Raw genomic sequence first — 15773 nt, forward strand, 5'->3', positions numbered from 1 at the left:
AACAGCAGCAACAACAAATGTAGAAAAGAAGCATGGCATTGTGGCCAAGATACGTTTTTACTTCCTCTTCCTATCAGTCCTTGGAAAAAGAGGTAAGAAGGGGAAGTAGGAAGGCAGAGAGGAAAGGTTGCAGGTTTTGCTGCTTACTATTTGGTGAGAAAGTCTCCTGCAGATGACTGGTCTGCTGTCCCAGACCCTTGGAATAATGGCAGTCAGCAGCATTCCTTGCAGAATTTTGTGGTGAATGTGTTGTGCATGACACACTCTTCCCTCTGAGAGCAAATGAATCCACGTTTGTAATCTTTCAATCTTCAATACTTTTTTTGTGTATTGCAAGAGCAGAACATTGATGATCTGAAACTAGAACAATCTGTCTCAGCGGATGTCTTGACTTTGTTTTGGGGACAGACATACACAGTATTTTCTCTGTATTCCCCATGGGGACAATCCTACCATTGGTATTCTTTTGGGCTCTCTTTGAATAGATGAATATTACTTGATAGTATGAATAATAGCTTTAAATACATAATCACAGCTTGCCACCAGTAATGCTTCAACCTCAATATATTTTTTTGCATAACCTCTGTGTCCAAGGTGGGGCTTGAACTCATGAGCCCAAGGTCAAGAGTCACATAGTCTACTGACTGAGCCAGCAAGCCCCCACAACCTGAGAATGTTTTTATCTAAGTTGTTCTTGATCTCATTATAGGAGATTTGCTGAACTAACCTTTTATACCAGTTCACTAATATATATGTTATACATTTCTCTTTACTTTTTATCAAATTAAATGCATGTGACATAAAAAATTTACATATATATTAATCTTGTGAAATCATGTAATATTTTTTCTTCGTGATTCATTCCTTTTTGTTTCTTAAGGAGGAATGGTTAAAGCCAATAACCTAGATAATGTGCTGGAAAACCTGGGAATTGAACTCACAGAAAAGGAACGTGAAGATCTGACAGAATATTTGCCACCTGATGGTGAGGACTGTAGGTGGTAATGAACATAGGAGAGGAGTTTGCATTTAGGAGCTCGTGTGAGAGAATGCACATTAGTTAGTGATATTGGGTATACCAAAAGAAAATAGAAGCATTTTGCAAAGACAAGGATAAACCAGTCCTAATTTAAGAACAGAGAATGTATTATTTAGGGTAAACTGAATTTGAATTTAAAAACAAACATGAAAATGTGTCATGGTTAAACACAATAGAAGTTTCATTCTCTTCTCCATGAAAGTCCAAGGTAAGAGTACTCTTGGTTGACGGGCAATGGCTCTTCTCCATTCAGTAATACAGGGAACCAGGTTCTAGCCTCTTGGATTCCTTCTTAGGGCCTTTTCATTGTTTATACATAATTAATGGAATGGAAAAGAGGATGAAGGAGAGAGATGTGGGACACGTCATTTCCATAACCATTCTTTTGTTGCATCTAGTCATTGACCACATCGAAATGCAAGGAGTGGGTAGAGTGGGTGATGGTAGGAACATAGTATCTGGCTGTGCATCCACTCCCCTCTATAATTTTATACTATGAGAGGAAATAAGAGGTTTTGGTAGATACTTAGTTGTTTTCATTAACAATGGCCTAAATATATGTGCACCCTATGCTTTGAGGCCATGTCGTACTTTCCTAAAAAGCCTCATGTAGCTACAGCTAAGGAAGAGAAAATAAAACAAAATCACATGAAAATAACTCAATAAAGGAGGACTATTTCCTGGTCATCGACATTGAGTAAGATTACATATTTCCAGGTTATATCCAAAATCCAGATTGCAACACATAGTTTTGCTTCGTCCCCACCTGAGAATTGTTCATTCTTAAGGGAGACTGGCACCAGCCACAATTTAGACAAGCCTTAAATTCCACAGTGGAGAAACTGGCTCGTATCCAGATTCTTCTGGTGTTATCTTAGTGTCTTTCCTCATCTTGCACATGCTCAGCACATGCACTGTCACCTCCACATTCCAGCCTCATGCTCTTGCATTCCTAATTGTATTTACTCTATTGTGATTCATTATATATCATTATATTTAAAAACATCTTTCAGAAACTTTGTGAAGACCTAAGGAACAGGGGTTATGGATTATGCAGTTAGGTCTCCTCTTGAGTCTTTTGATTCATAAATTGTGGCACTGTGGGTCTTCCTTTATCTTCCTTTGGATAATGACAGTGTGTAACCAGTGCAGTTAGCAGGGCAGAGCCCTGAGCTCAAAGAGTGTCATGCTTGGGATTTAATGGTCTACTTTGGCCATCACAGAGAGTCTTCATAATTTTATCTTTGGGTTTGTGTTTCCAAATTGACATATGATGGCAAACTAGAGCTTGGCGGGGGCTTGGCACCTCGGCTCAGGCATCTATTTCTTCATTTAGCTCCTTTATCTTCTTATAACATTGCCACATCCTAGTTATGATATTTCTTACAGAAAATGGGAAGATTGGTCTCAAAAACGTGATGGAAGCAGTGGAAACCGTTACAGGTTAGTTACAAGTTTCTATATATCTAATGCCTTAATTTTTCATACTAATTTATATTTTTTATCTTTTCCTTTTAGATTTTATTTATTTGACAGAGAGAGACACACAGAGAGAGGGAACAGAAGCAGGGGTGTGGGGGAGGATGAAGCAGGTTTCCCACTCAGCAGAGAGTCCCATGTGGGTCTCGATTCCAGGACCCGGGGACATGACCTTAGCCAAAGGCAGATGCTTAACAACTGAGCCACTCAGGTGCCCCACTAATTTATATTTTTATCTAGACCCATCATTTCCTCATTTCCTTCTTTATTCTACCCATTTCTCTTCTGTGTTGATGACTATCTGCATTCAGTTGCCCAGAATTACACTTTGGAATATCTGCATTTTAGCACAAATTTTTCAGTGCAAAGTTCTGTAGCTAGAATAGTTACTATTCTTGATTTGAATGCCAAATTTAAACTAGCACAGCAAATGATAAGCAAACTTTCACAAGGGTAAAATTCTCTCATTGTTAAGAAATTAGGGGAGGAATAATATCCTTTAAAAATAAATGGATATTAGGCCTACAGTGTCCTCTAACTTATATCACATGTACAGTATGTCTATTACTTTATTCAGAGTTCTGCCTCAGCTGATGACAGTGGTGAACAGTTAGCACATTCATTCATGAGTGTTTGCTCATTCAGCTATGGTAGCTGAAGCTGAAAAGGCATCAACAGGTTTGGGGAGGTATTAGACCCTTCTCTGTACTAATCTGTGCCCATTTGGTCATGTTGAAGGAGGAGAGGTTGATGTCAGTGATGTGGGAAATGTCCTGGAAGACATGGGAGTAACCGTCACAGATAAGGAATGTGGAGAGCTGGTAAAGAATCTGCCAGTTAATGGTAAGCATTTAAAATGTTACTGTGGTCTTGAAGGAAGCATACATTTCTTATTTTGTGAGCACTTCTATAAACTTTCTAGTATTATAGCAGAGAAAAAAACTTCAACAATTGCTTAGGATAAATTATTTCACTAATGTAATTATGTATCTATGCATATATTGATGGGTAATATAAAGATATATTCTAGACTGTTAACGTGAGTTATCTCAGGGCTTATGGCTGTACCATAGACTGAGAAGGGAGAAATGGAGAAAGGTATTTACACAAAAACTAAAAAAAAAAATGCTAGACTGAAAAAGTATAGCCAATATGATATGGTTCAATTTATACATCTATGTAAACTTATATGACTAATAGTCTAAATAATTTTTATTTTTGTAATTTTGTAATTTTTGTTTTTTTTAAAGATTTGTATTTATTTATTTGACAGAGGGAGAGAGATCTGTCTCTGAGTCAGGCAGAGACAGAAAGGGAAGCAGACTCCCTGCTGAGCACAAAGCCCAATGTGGGGCTCGATCCCAGAACCCTGAGATTATGACCTGAACTGAAAGCAGAGTCTTAACCCACTGAGCCACCCAGGTGTCCCTAAATTATTTTTAAAAACATTGAATGATCCAGTTTCACCTTAAGGGATTCTATCAAATAGTAGAACAATGGTAACTGTGCTGATTTTATAGGAGGATTCATTGTTTCTATTCTGATTGAATATGGTTGAAATTTTTCATAATAAAAACATTTTAGAGAGGATTTTAAAGAAGGAATTCTATCCATTACAGATTTTTAGTTGGAATTCAGTTGCTGCTTTATTCACAAAATGCCATCAATGTTAAGAAATGTGTTTTGTAGGCATGACTCCATTAAAAGGGCAGTTTTAAAAGGTATCCTGGGTACTAACTAGATGGGAAAGCAGAAAGAAATTTTTTTCCAAAGCATGAAAGCACTGTATATTGCCAGCATTAACTTGAGGTACCAACAATTGCATAGAATAGATACATTGGTGGCCATTCATTTTTTTAAAATTTAAAAGTAGGGGCACCAGTGTGGCCCAGTCATTGAGTGTGTGCCTTCAGCTCAGGTCATAACCCAGGGTCATGGGATTGAGTCCCACATAGGTTACCTGCTTGGGGGAAGTCTGCTTTCCCTCTTCCACTCCCTGGCTTGTGTTCCTGCTCTTGCTATCTCTGTCACATAAATAAATGAAATGTTTCTTTAAAGTAAAATAAAATTTTAAAAAATTGAAAGTAATTTGGAAGTTTTCTAGGGAAAAGTACAAATCCTCCTTACATTAAATTGTGACTTGCTGTCTTGGTGAATCTCCACATCACTTACGTTTGTGTGATCTGATTTATGTTTCCTGTAGCTGATGGGAAAGTCTACAAGAATAGGTTGCTAGATGGCTTGAAGTCTCTTCATGGTAAGTGAGAAGCATAGTCCAAGCCAGATGAATCTAAGAAGCACATACATACTACTTCCTAGATACCGGATTGTGACTGTCACGAACCTACTTACCTAACGATGTCATTCCTAGCTTCTGAGATAGAGCTGCCTGCGAGCAAATTATCTCCACGTTGAACTTTTAAAGACTATTTTGCAGAAAAAAAATAATATGTGTGTCAATTAAAGGGAAAATATTGGGGGAATTTGGTTAGGGGTTGAGACAACTAATAAAGCAAACAAAAATGAGCTCACTTTTTAGTGAGAAGATAAAAATATTTTTTTCATTTCTCTCATTCAAGTCCATTGAAGTTATTTGAATCCAAAAACTGTACAACTTGCTAATTGACTACACTAAAATGCATTCAGAGCAATGAGTTTAAGATTTCAGATTCTTTTTTCCCCCACAGGGGGAAATTTCTAAAAAGCAAGTATCCTCTAAACCAGAATTTTAGAAAAAGCTTTTTGCCTGCAAAGGAAAGATATACCTGACAGAGAATACCCTTTACATTTCCACCTATACTTCACCTGTGAGCCCCTGGGTTGTTTAAATATGTAACATGGATTTTTTCTTTCATTTTGTTGTTTCTTGACCATTTCTCATTTCCAAGGAGGAGTTGTTAATGTCAATAAGCTCGATTCGGTTTTGAGAACCATGGGATGGAAACTCACAGAAGATGAAATTAAGGATCTCAAATGCAACCTGCCCACTGATGGTGAGCATGTAAAATATTTTTAACTTCTTTAGGAAAATCCTACCATAGTGATAGATTCCCAGCCCATTGTTCTTTGTGTATGTTGGCTACGCCATTGAGGAAATCCTTTTTTCCTACCTTTTTTCATTATTCATTTTCCCTCATCTGAAGAAGGCACTGAACAATGTCCCCTTCTTGTGGGCTGAAGCTTTGTTAGTCTACTTCCTATTTGTAAAGTGCAGGAGACCTAGGTAAAGTCATGAACAGAGTATCTTTTACTTTAGGGTTTATACTAAAATAGAGTTGACTTTTTATCTGCTTGGCTATGACTAGGTAGTGTGGCAGTACTTGTTTTTGAGACCTGCTTCTCATTAGACTTAACTACAGATCCCTTGAGTTTTATCAGATGTCCTTGGAGAGAAGCACAACCTAAGATGCTTATTCCCAAATTGTTTTTTCAAGCTTAGAGGATTTACTAGCCACCACATTAGTCAGATTAGAGATTTTAATAAAAGGAATAATGACCACACTTTTCATTGTGTCTTTGCCGGGAGCTTTACTTTTAAATCCCCTTGGTCACTAAAAGAAATCTTTGGTGTTGTCTCCCATTTGTAGAAGAGGAGAAATGGTTCATGTTTGTTTATGATGCAGGATCCAGAATTTCTGAATTTCTTTTCTTTCCAGGCAGACAATTGTTTCTGAGTTCATGTCTTTTTCTAGTAACTTCTCCATGACAGCAAATATCAACCAGATACTCCAGTAACACTGTGTTTCCTCAGTATTCAGTACATTATTTGTCTTCTCAGCTGTTGAAGTTGATACACCTGCCAATACCACTGCAAGGCAGGAGTTCATTCCAGCCTCCAGGAAGCCAAGCACCCCCAAGCACCAAAGCCAATGCCATGTATTTTCAGTGGTTTTGCTATTGCCATTGTTGTCGCTAAGAGCACTACACTTGAGTTTCTAGTTTCTGTATCAGGTAGCTGTGGTGCAGTAGTAACAAACAACCCCCAACTTTCAGTGGCTTATGGCAACAGGTTTTTTTGTTTGTTTTTTGTTTGTTTGTTTTTTTGCAATCACTCAAAATTGGATACTGCCATGGGTTTGCTGTACCTCTGCTCTCTATTATTAGGGCACAGGCTGAAGGAGCAATCCCTGTGTGGGTGATGTCACCTTTGTAACAGGGAAAAGAGATAAAAGCACCATGTAGTAGTTCTTGAAGTTTCTGCTCAGAAGAGACAAGTATTTCATTAGGCAGAGCACCTTACATGATTTCATTAGGAATAGAGGTATCATCCTTCCATAAGGACAGGCTTGATAGAGAGGAGCAGAGAATATTTGACCAAACAATATATACAGGGAAAAGCAATTTATATCAGTTTTAGTGCTTTTTTTTAATAAAATTTTTTATTTTTTATAAACATATATTTTTATCCCCAGGGGTACAGGTCTGTGAATCACCCTGATATGAGGAAGTAGTTTTAGTGCTTTTTTAAAACTGATTCCAGGGGCGCCTGGGTGGCTCAGTGGGTTAAGCCGCTGCCTTCGGCTCAGGTCATGATCTCAGGGTCCTGGGATCGAGTCCCGCATCGGGCTCTCTGCTCAGCAGGGAGCCTGCTTCCTCCTCTCTATCTCTGCCTGCCTCTCTGCCTACTTGTAATCTCTCTCTGTCAAATAAATAAATAAAATCTTAAAAAAAAAAAAAATAAATAAAAATAAAATAAAACTGATTCCACATCCATTCAATGAAATATATAGAGCCATCAAAATAACCAGTCAGCTCTATATTTGTGTACAAATATATGCATAGAATATCTCTAAAACAGATTAAAATATCGATGTTCCTTAGAGGAAAGAGAACTCTGATAGAGGATATGTTTGTGAGGGAGATTTGTTTTTCACTTTATACCCATTGGTCACATTTGAGTTATATAACTTATGTTTATGTTACCTAGTAAAAGTAAATTAATTTAAAAAGATATTACATGAAAAGCATGACTCGTAACAGGAAAAAATGGATTAGTTAAACCTCATCAAAATGAAAAGCTTTTGCTTGTGAAGACAGTGTGAAGATGGTAAAGTCAACCTATAGTCTCCAAGGAAATATTTGCAAATACACATCTGACAAAGGACTAGTATCTCTGATATTCACAGAACCCTCAAAACTCGGCAACGTAAAATACAACAGTACATTTAGAAAATAGTGAAAATACACTTCACCATAGAGGATCTATCAGTATCAAATAAACACATGGAAAGATGTTTGACATCCTTAGGCATCAAGGAAATGCAGTTTATTATTTTTTAATATTTTATTTATTTATTTGACAGAGATCACAAGCAGGTAGAGAGGCAGGCAGAGAGAGAGGAGGAAGCAGGCTCCCTGCTGAGCAGAGAGCCCAATGTTGGGCTCGATCCCAGGACCCTGAGATCATGACCTGAGCCGAAGGCAGAGGCTTTAACCCACCGAGCCACCCAGGCACCCCAGAAATGCAGTTTAAAACTTCAACAAGCTATCACTGCATACCTATCCAAATAGCTAAAATTAAAAATTAAAAATGGTGACAGCACCAAATGTTGACGAGGATGCTAGAGAATCTGGGTCACTCCCCCTTGTTGGTGGAAACGTAAAGTGATAGAATCACTAGAGAAAGAAGTTCCAGGTTTTTAAAAAACTAAGCATAAAACTACCATAGGACCCAGCAGTTATACCTTTGGGCATTGATCCCAGATGAGTAAAAACTTGTATTTAGGGGCACCTGACTGGCTCAGTGGGATAAAGCCTCTGCTTTCGGCTCAGGTCATGATCCCAGTATGCTGGGATTGAGCCCAGAATTGGGCTCTCTGCTCAGCAGGGAGCCTGCGTCCTCCTTTCTCTCTCTCTGCTGCCTCTCTGCCTACTTGTGATCTCTGTCAAATAAATAAATAAAATCTTAAAAAAAAAAAAAACTTGTGTTTACACAAAATCCTATACATACACATAAGAGCAGAAAATTGGAGCCAGCCTAGGCACCCTTCAACAGGTAGATAGATAAACTCTTTTCTATACATCTTATGGACTACTATTCATCAGTAAAAATAAAGTAACTATTTGATTCGTGCAACAGCTTGGATGAATTTCCAGATAATTATGCAGAGCCAAAAAAGCCAGGTTCAGAGGTTACCACTGTAAGATTCCATTTACATAAGATTTTGAAATAATAAAATTGTAGAAATGGAGGGCAGATTAGTGCTTGCCAGGATTTAGGGCTTGGGATTTGGTGGAGGAAGAGGGAGCTGGGTGTGGTTAGCAAAATGTCATTGTGGTGCAGTCAGGATCTTGACTGTGGCAGTGCGTACATGAACCTTCACAGGTAATGAAATGGTATAGAGGGCACCTGGGTGGCTCAGTGGGTTAAGCCGCTGCCTTCGGCTCAGGTCATGATCTCAGGGTCCTGGGATGGAGCCCTGCATCAGGCTCTCTGCTCAGCAGGAGGCTCTGCTCTCTGCCTGCCTCTTTGTCTACTCGTGATCTCTCTCTGTCAGATAAAATCTTTTTTTAAAAATGGTATAGAATTACACACACACACACACACACACACACACACACACACACACGAGAACAAGGAAAATGAAAGAAATCCAAATGACATTGGAGGATTGTATCAATGCCAACAACCTATATTTGATACTATATTTATGGCTTTGTAAGTCTTATTATTAGTGGAAGTGGGGAAAAATTTACAAGTCATCACTCTATATTTCTTTCTAACAACTCTACATGAATGTACAATTATCCAAATAAAAATTTTCAAAAATTATTAAATTATTAAAGCATCTCTTAGTCTTTCAGTATGATAACCACCCCCCAACTGCTGATGTAATGGAATTTTCTTCAAAGTGATTAATAATTGATCTTGTAATCCAAAAAAGGAGGAACTAAATCTGTCCAGAACTAAAACCATCAGGGAATACTGGATGAGAACACATTACACGAGAAAATATTGCTAAAACCCCAATTTCAACATTTTTGTAGAGCATATGCCAGCTTGAATTCCTGTTCGGGGGGTCTGATATAAATAAGGAAGTTCTTCAGAATCTTAGAGTTCAAAAGTAGACCCTAGGCGTCTTTTGAGTCTTATCCCTTCACTGTTGCAGGTTTGATATAAGAAGAGTGAAATCATAGTTATGCTGTTGAAGTTGTGGTTCAGTTTTTCAGATTTCACTTCTTTATACTCCTCAGGTAGAGGGTAAAGTTAGAGAACATTATTGGTATGTCAGTGTTGCTGGAATGTTTTTGTCTCCTGTTATTTCTAAGTCTCACAGTCTGTTTCTCTTTATTTGCATTTCTTCTTACAGTGTATGGGAGAGTTGCAATGAGAAAGTTGTTTGATGGATTAAAAGCTACTAAAGGTTAGTGGCAAGTTATATAAAACCAAGATTGTCAGGCTTTATGTCATAGTAGAGTTTTAAATAATATTTTCCACCATTCTCTTAGTGATTTGTACATTTTAGCTTTTAACATTTCCTAATAAAACATTTGCCCCTGATGTCCCGTAGTTTGCCTTTTTATATACTAATTAAAAGTCTCTAACTTACAATTTCTGAACTTTCTGGAGTTTTTACACCAACAGTAGTATTCACTTCAATGTTAATAATAGATTCCCACATTAGGATTTACCAAGCAACAACATAAAGCTTTTTTATTATCAGTATTGAAAATAAATAACATTTCAGAAAACAAATTTGAAATACATTAATACTCTCTGGTAAGATGTATAAGTGAATTGATACTGATATCTTCATTAACCAGATAATTATTCAGATAAAATTTATTCTCTTCTGCTTTGACTCCTTGTCAGATTCGGAAATCATACTTTTCAGTATCTTTACATAAATTTGATATATGATCCTTCTCAATTCTGTAAGGATGTGTATATCTTATTATATCCTTGAAATTCCAAGAATTGGGTTGAAATGTGTTTCACATTATGAAATTATTATTTGAAATAACTAATCTCTAAAATTCTTGAATGGTCACATTTCATATTTTCAAAGGAAAAAAGATGAGTGTGCAACATGTACCAGATTTTGTAAGCAATTTGGGTGTTGAGCTAACAGATAAAGAAAATAAGAGGCTGCTGAAGAAGCTTCCAGTTGATGGTGAGTCATAAAGATACCTTAGTTGCCTTCGAGAGTACTTAGTGGGATAGTACGCTGGGAGAAGTTTTTAAAAGTTCTCTTTTAGCTTTAAAAATACAGCCTGAAAAGGACCACAGAGGAAAGGAGGGAAAACTGAATGGGAAGAGGTCAGAGAAGGAGAAAAACCATGAGAGACTTTGAACTCTGGGAACCAAACTGAGAGTTACAGAAGGGAGGGGCTGGGGGAATGGGGTAGCTGGGTGATGGGCATTAAGGAGGCCATATATGGTGATGAACACTAGTTGTTATATGTAGCTAATGAATCCTTGAACACTACTTCAAAAACTAATGATGTATTATATGTTGCCTAATTGAACATAATTAGAAAAAAAAAAAAAAAAAAGATCTCCTAGAGCATTATAGCCAGTCCATGGCCTATGCCCCTGGGTGACTTTTTGGGGTTCCAAGTACACACCTTGAAAGAAAGGGAAAAAAAAAAGTGTGTGTGTGTGTGTGTGTGTGTGTGTGTGTGTGTAATTAGAAAAGGTAGGTCTTAGAAAAGGTAGGCCTTCTGTTCATTTTAGCCCAGGCCATCATGAGCAAAAAAAATGTTTTATGTGATGACCTCTAGTCAATGACAAAACTACAAGAATGAAAATGAAGCAATGTGACCTGGGGAGAGATTTTTTAAAAATTTTTTTTATTTATTTTCAGCATAACAGTATTCGTTATTTTTGCACCACACCCAGTGCTCCATGCAATCCATGCCCTCTCTAATACCCACCACCTTGTTCCCCCAACCTCCCACCCCCCCCCCGCCTCTTCAAAACCCTCAGATTGGTTTTCAGAGTCCATAGTCTCTCATGGTTCACCTCCCCTTCCAATTCTGGGGAGAGTTTTTTAGAAGAATTAGACACAAGAGATCAAAGAAGAAAGAAATATCAGCATAGAGAGCCTGTTAACAGTTTTGTCAGGTGTTTAAAATTGCATAATTCTCACTGAAAGTTCTCACATAGTCTCCATTTTTTTAAACTGGAGGATGAAATAGGAATATATTTATTCAGTAAATGAAAACTCTCCCTGAAATTATGGAATATATGTAGCATCTTTCTGACCATCAGCATAGTATTTTATCTGACATAGAGTATACTTTGCGTTGTAGCTTCTGGGAAGATCTATCAAAATAGATTGTTGGATAATCTGAAGTCTTTCACAGGTGAGTTAATGAGCAGTTTGAGAGTTCACAGTTTAAATTACTTCATTAGTGTTTTAACCAAGCTACCATACTATGAATTGACTTTTACTTTATTTTTTTTAAGATTTTATTTATTTTTTGACAAAGAGAGAGAAACAAGCAAGGGAAGTGACAGGCAGAGGGAGAGGAAGAAGCAGGCTTTATGCAGAGCAGGGAGGCTGACCTGGGGCTCTATCCCAGAACCCTGGAAACATGAGCTAAGCCGAGGGTAAGCATTTAACTGACTGAGCCACCTAGGCTCCCCTAGTAACTGATTTTTAAATGTAGTTTCTTTATTTTAAATGTGGTATTTTATTACAAAATTTGTTTAACTTTTGTAGGTAGTTCCCACACTTTATTATATTTTCCAAAACTTAATCTTGAAAGTATAAGTTAAAGTTGAATTCTAGGGTAGATACCTCAAAACATGAAAAGGACGAGAGGTAGCTAGTCTGAGGATTAGTTAAACAAGCAAAGAAAACAAAAATAGGTCCTTTTTTCTTTTTGATAAGTCGGGCCAGGGGTTTATCAATTTTATTAATTCTTTCAAAGAACCAGCTCCTAGTTTCGTTGATTTGTTCTATTGTTTTTTTGGTTTCTATTTCATTGATTTATGCTCTGATCTTTATGATTTCTCTTCTCCTGCTGGGCTTAGGGTTTCTTTCTTGTTCTTTCTCCAGCTCCTTTAGGTGTAGGGTTAGGTTGTGTACCTGAGACCTTTCTTGTTTCTTGAGAAAGGCTTGTACCGCTATATATTTTCCTCTCAGGACTGCCTTTGTTGTGTCCCACAGATTTTGAACCGTTGTATTTTCATTATCATTTGTTTCCATGATTTTTTTCAATTCTTCTTTAATTTCCCGGTTGACCCATTCATTCTTTAGAAGGATGCTGTTTAGTCTCCATGTATTTGGGTTCTTTTCAAACTTCCTTTTGTGGTTGAGTTCTAGCTTCAGAGCATTGTGGTCTGAAAATATGCAGGGAATGATCCCAATCTTTTGATACCAGTTGAGTCCTGATTTAGGACCGAGGATGTGATCTATTCTGGAGAATGTTCCATGTGCACTAGAGAAGAATGTGTATTCTGTTGCTTTGGGATGAAATGTTCTGAATATATCTGTGATGTCCATCTGGTCCAGTGTGTCGTTTAAGGCCTTTATTTCCTTGCTGATCTTTTGCTTGGATGCTCTGTCCATTTCAGTGAGGGGAGTGTTAAAGTCCCCTACTATTATTGTATTGTTGTTGATGTGTTTCTTTGAATTTGTTATTAATTGGTTTATATAGTTGGCTGCTCCCACGTTGGGGGCATAGATATTTAAAATTGTTAAATCTTTCATTTATTCTTCTCCTACCCACTTAAGCCTCCATGTTGCATCACCACTTCCTCATATCAGGGAGATCATATGATAGTTGTCTTTCTCTGCTTGACTTATTTCGCTAAGCATGATTAGACAAACCATAAGTGACTCTTAATCTCACAAAACAAACTGAGGGTTGCTGGTGGGAGGGGGTTTGGGAGAAGAGGGTGGGATTATGGACATTGGGGAGGGTATGTGCTTTGGTGAGTGCTGTTAAGTGTGTAAACCTGGTGATTCACAGACCTGTACCCCTGGGAATAAAAATAAAAAAAAAAAAATTGTTAAATCTTCTTGTTGGACAGACCCTTTGAGTATGATATAGTGTCCTTCCTCATCTCTTATTATAGTCTTTGGCTTAAAATCTAATTGATCTGATATAAGGATTGCCACTCCTGCTTTCAAAAATAGTTTCTATTTCAGAAAGATTGGGCAATGTTTCCTGACAGAATCAAAATAATAAATAAATGTTCATTATAGTTTCTTTTAAAAGAATGTTTTTAGTGAGATTCAGTTAAAAAAAAAAAAAAGTAGACAAAGGCTGTGCCTAGGATTTGTTTTTGTTTTTGTTTTGCTTTCCCTCTTCCCAGTGCTTAATCCAAAGGAAGAGAAGAGCATAAAGAGAATGAAGGAGAGACTTAGAAGCTCTGCCTCTTGAAACCTATGGAGGGGAGTCTCCTGCCACAAGAAGAATGCCTCTGAGCATTCCTGGGCCCTTTGGAAGAGTGGCAGCAGGATTGTTTTCTCATTTAATGTGGGCTTAACCATGTTGCTTGATAACTTGATAATATCTTGCTGTGTGTGTCTATCAACTACATCATGTGTCCCCTTAGAAATGGGACAATGATAGCCAGAACCTTGTATTGGCAGTCTCTCTGTAGTTGTCTTCCCCCATCTAGCTACTTTTCTCTAGCCTCTAGGCCTCCTGATTTATAGATTGCTTGATAAATTTTCCTTTCCATGCACACCCAGCCTCAGCTCCTGCTTCAGTTTCAGAACATTTTTAACTAAAGTCCTCTCTGATACCAGGCCAGGTAGTTTCAAAGATAATATATATTCTTTTATACCAATAAATAGTTTTCTGTGTTAACATATTCACCAAAAAAAACTGTGTTCATAAACTATGTCACAGCATGGATTCACCAGGCTCAAGGGAATCGTCAAGCTCCTGTGGAAACCAGTACAAGTTTTCTTGCAACTGAGGCTGTATTCAAAATCTTTCTCTACTATAAATTCCATAAGTTGTCTTTATCTTCAGTTACAAAACCCCTTCATACATTATTTCTTATGCATAGTTTCGTCAAGGTAAAGCTTAAGGTTCCTTAACACAATGTTAAATCAAGTTTGGTACTCATGTTTCAAAGCAATATTTTAAAGATTTTATTTATTTATTTGACAGAGAGAGAGAGATCACAAGTAGGCAGAGAGGCAGGCGGGGGGGGGGGGGGTGGGCAGTAGTCTCCCCGTTGAGCAGAGAGCCCGATGTGGGGCCCCATCCCAGGACCTTGAGATCATGACCTGAGCTGAAGGCAGAGGCTTTAACCCACTGAGCCACCCAGGCACCCCATCAAAGCAATATTAATAGTAGTGAAAAATGGATTCTATTTTTCCTTACTCCTAATTCTTTTTCATTTTAACAGTAAAACAATGTTAAGACAATAGTAATAGAGCACTGATATATTTCTAGTATTTTTTCTTTATTTTTCTTTATTTTTAGAGTGAGAGAGCACATGGGTGAATGGGACAGAGGGAGAATGAGAGGGAGACTCTTGGTTAGGCTCCACACCTAATTCAGAACCAGGCAGGGGGCTTGATTTCATGACCCTGAGAGCATGACTTGAGCCTAAATCAAGATTCAGACACTTAAACGACTGAACCTCACAGACACCCCAATATTTCTAGTATTTAATGTGCTTCTATACTTTAATGGTTTTTTCTCACCTTTTCTGTCTCTTTCCTAAGGAGGGAAGGTTGAAAGAAGTAAAGTCAATACCGTTCTAGAAAACATGGGACTCGAGCTCACAGGAAAGGAGATTCAAAGTCTAACAGATAACCTATCAGTTGATGGTGAGCACTATAGTCATCACTTGACTTTCTGCAGAGCTTTACCTGTGAATGTGTATATGAGAATTTTTGAAATAAGGATTATTTGATGCTAAAAAGAAATGTCAGTATCTTAGAGTTGAACTGATTTCTAAAGTAAAAAGAGATACTGCCTCTTTTTTTTAATTTAAAATTAACAACTTGTTGTTTTGTAGATAACAGAGGAACCAGGGTGTTTGCAGAATAGTTAGAATGTAGAATAAAAATTTTATGGATTAAGTTTGAAAGTGATTATATGCTTGCTAACCCTTTATTTCTTAGCTCCTCCAATCCTGAAACATTTTTTTAAATTTTACATGCCCTCCCTGAGTGACTTGATGAATTCCCACTTTTAACCATTTATTTGAACCATCAGATTTTTAAAAGGTTTTATTTATTTATTTGAGACGGAGCATGAGAGCAGGGAGGGGGCAGGGGCAAAGGGAGAAGCAGACTCCCTGCTGAGCGAGAAACCAGATGTGCTGCTCTATGCC

The 15773-nt window shown here is 37.6% G+C and overlaps 1 protein-coding gene across 1 annotated transcript in view; it reads left to right on the top strand.

The window, feature by feature from the left end:
* Nucleotides 1-15773, top strand: part of LOC309851455 (uncharacterized protein) — a gene marked incomplete at its 3' end in the record, with an annotated part of 89939 nt that overhangs the window by 35216 nt on the left and 38950 nt on the right. The window contains exons 21-29 of the mRNA XM_082706774.1: nucleotides 881-985; nucleotides 2429-2482; nucleotides 3257-3361; nucleotides 4722-4775; nucleotides 5407-5511; nucleotides 9829-9882; nucleotides 10528-10632; nucleotides 11774-11827; nucleotides 15160-15264. Coding sequence (XP_082562900.1) covers nucleotides 881-985; nucleotides 2429-2482; nucleotides 3257-3361; nucleotides 4722-4775; nucleotides 5407-5511; nucleotides 9829-9882; nucleotides 10528-10632; nucleotides 11774-11827; nucleotides 15160-15264 — 741 coding nt within the window. The remainder of the gene's footprint in view (nucleotides 1-880; nucleotides 986-2428; nucleotides 2483-3256; nucleotides 3362-4721; nucleotides 4776-5406; nucleotides 5512-9828; nucleotides 9883-10527; nucleotides 10633-11773; nucleotides 11828-15159; nucleotides 15265-15773) is intronic.

Source organism: Mustela nivalis, assembly GCF_964662115.1.
Source record: "Mustela nivalis genome assembly, chromosome: 17".
Taxonomy (NCBI): domain Eukaryota; kingdom Metazoa; phylum Chordata; class Mammalia; order Carnivora; family Mustelidae; genus Mustela; species Mustela nivalis.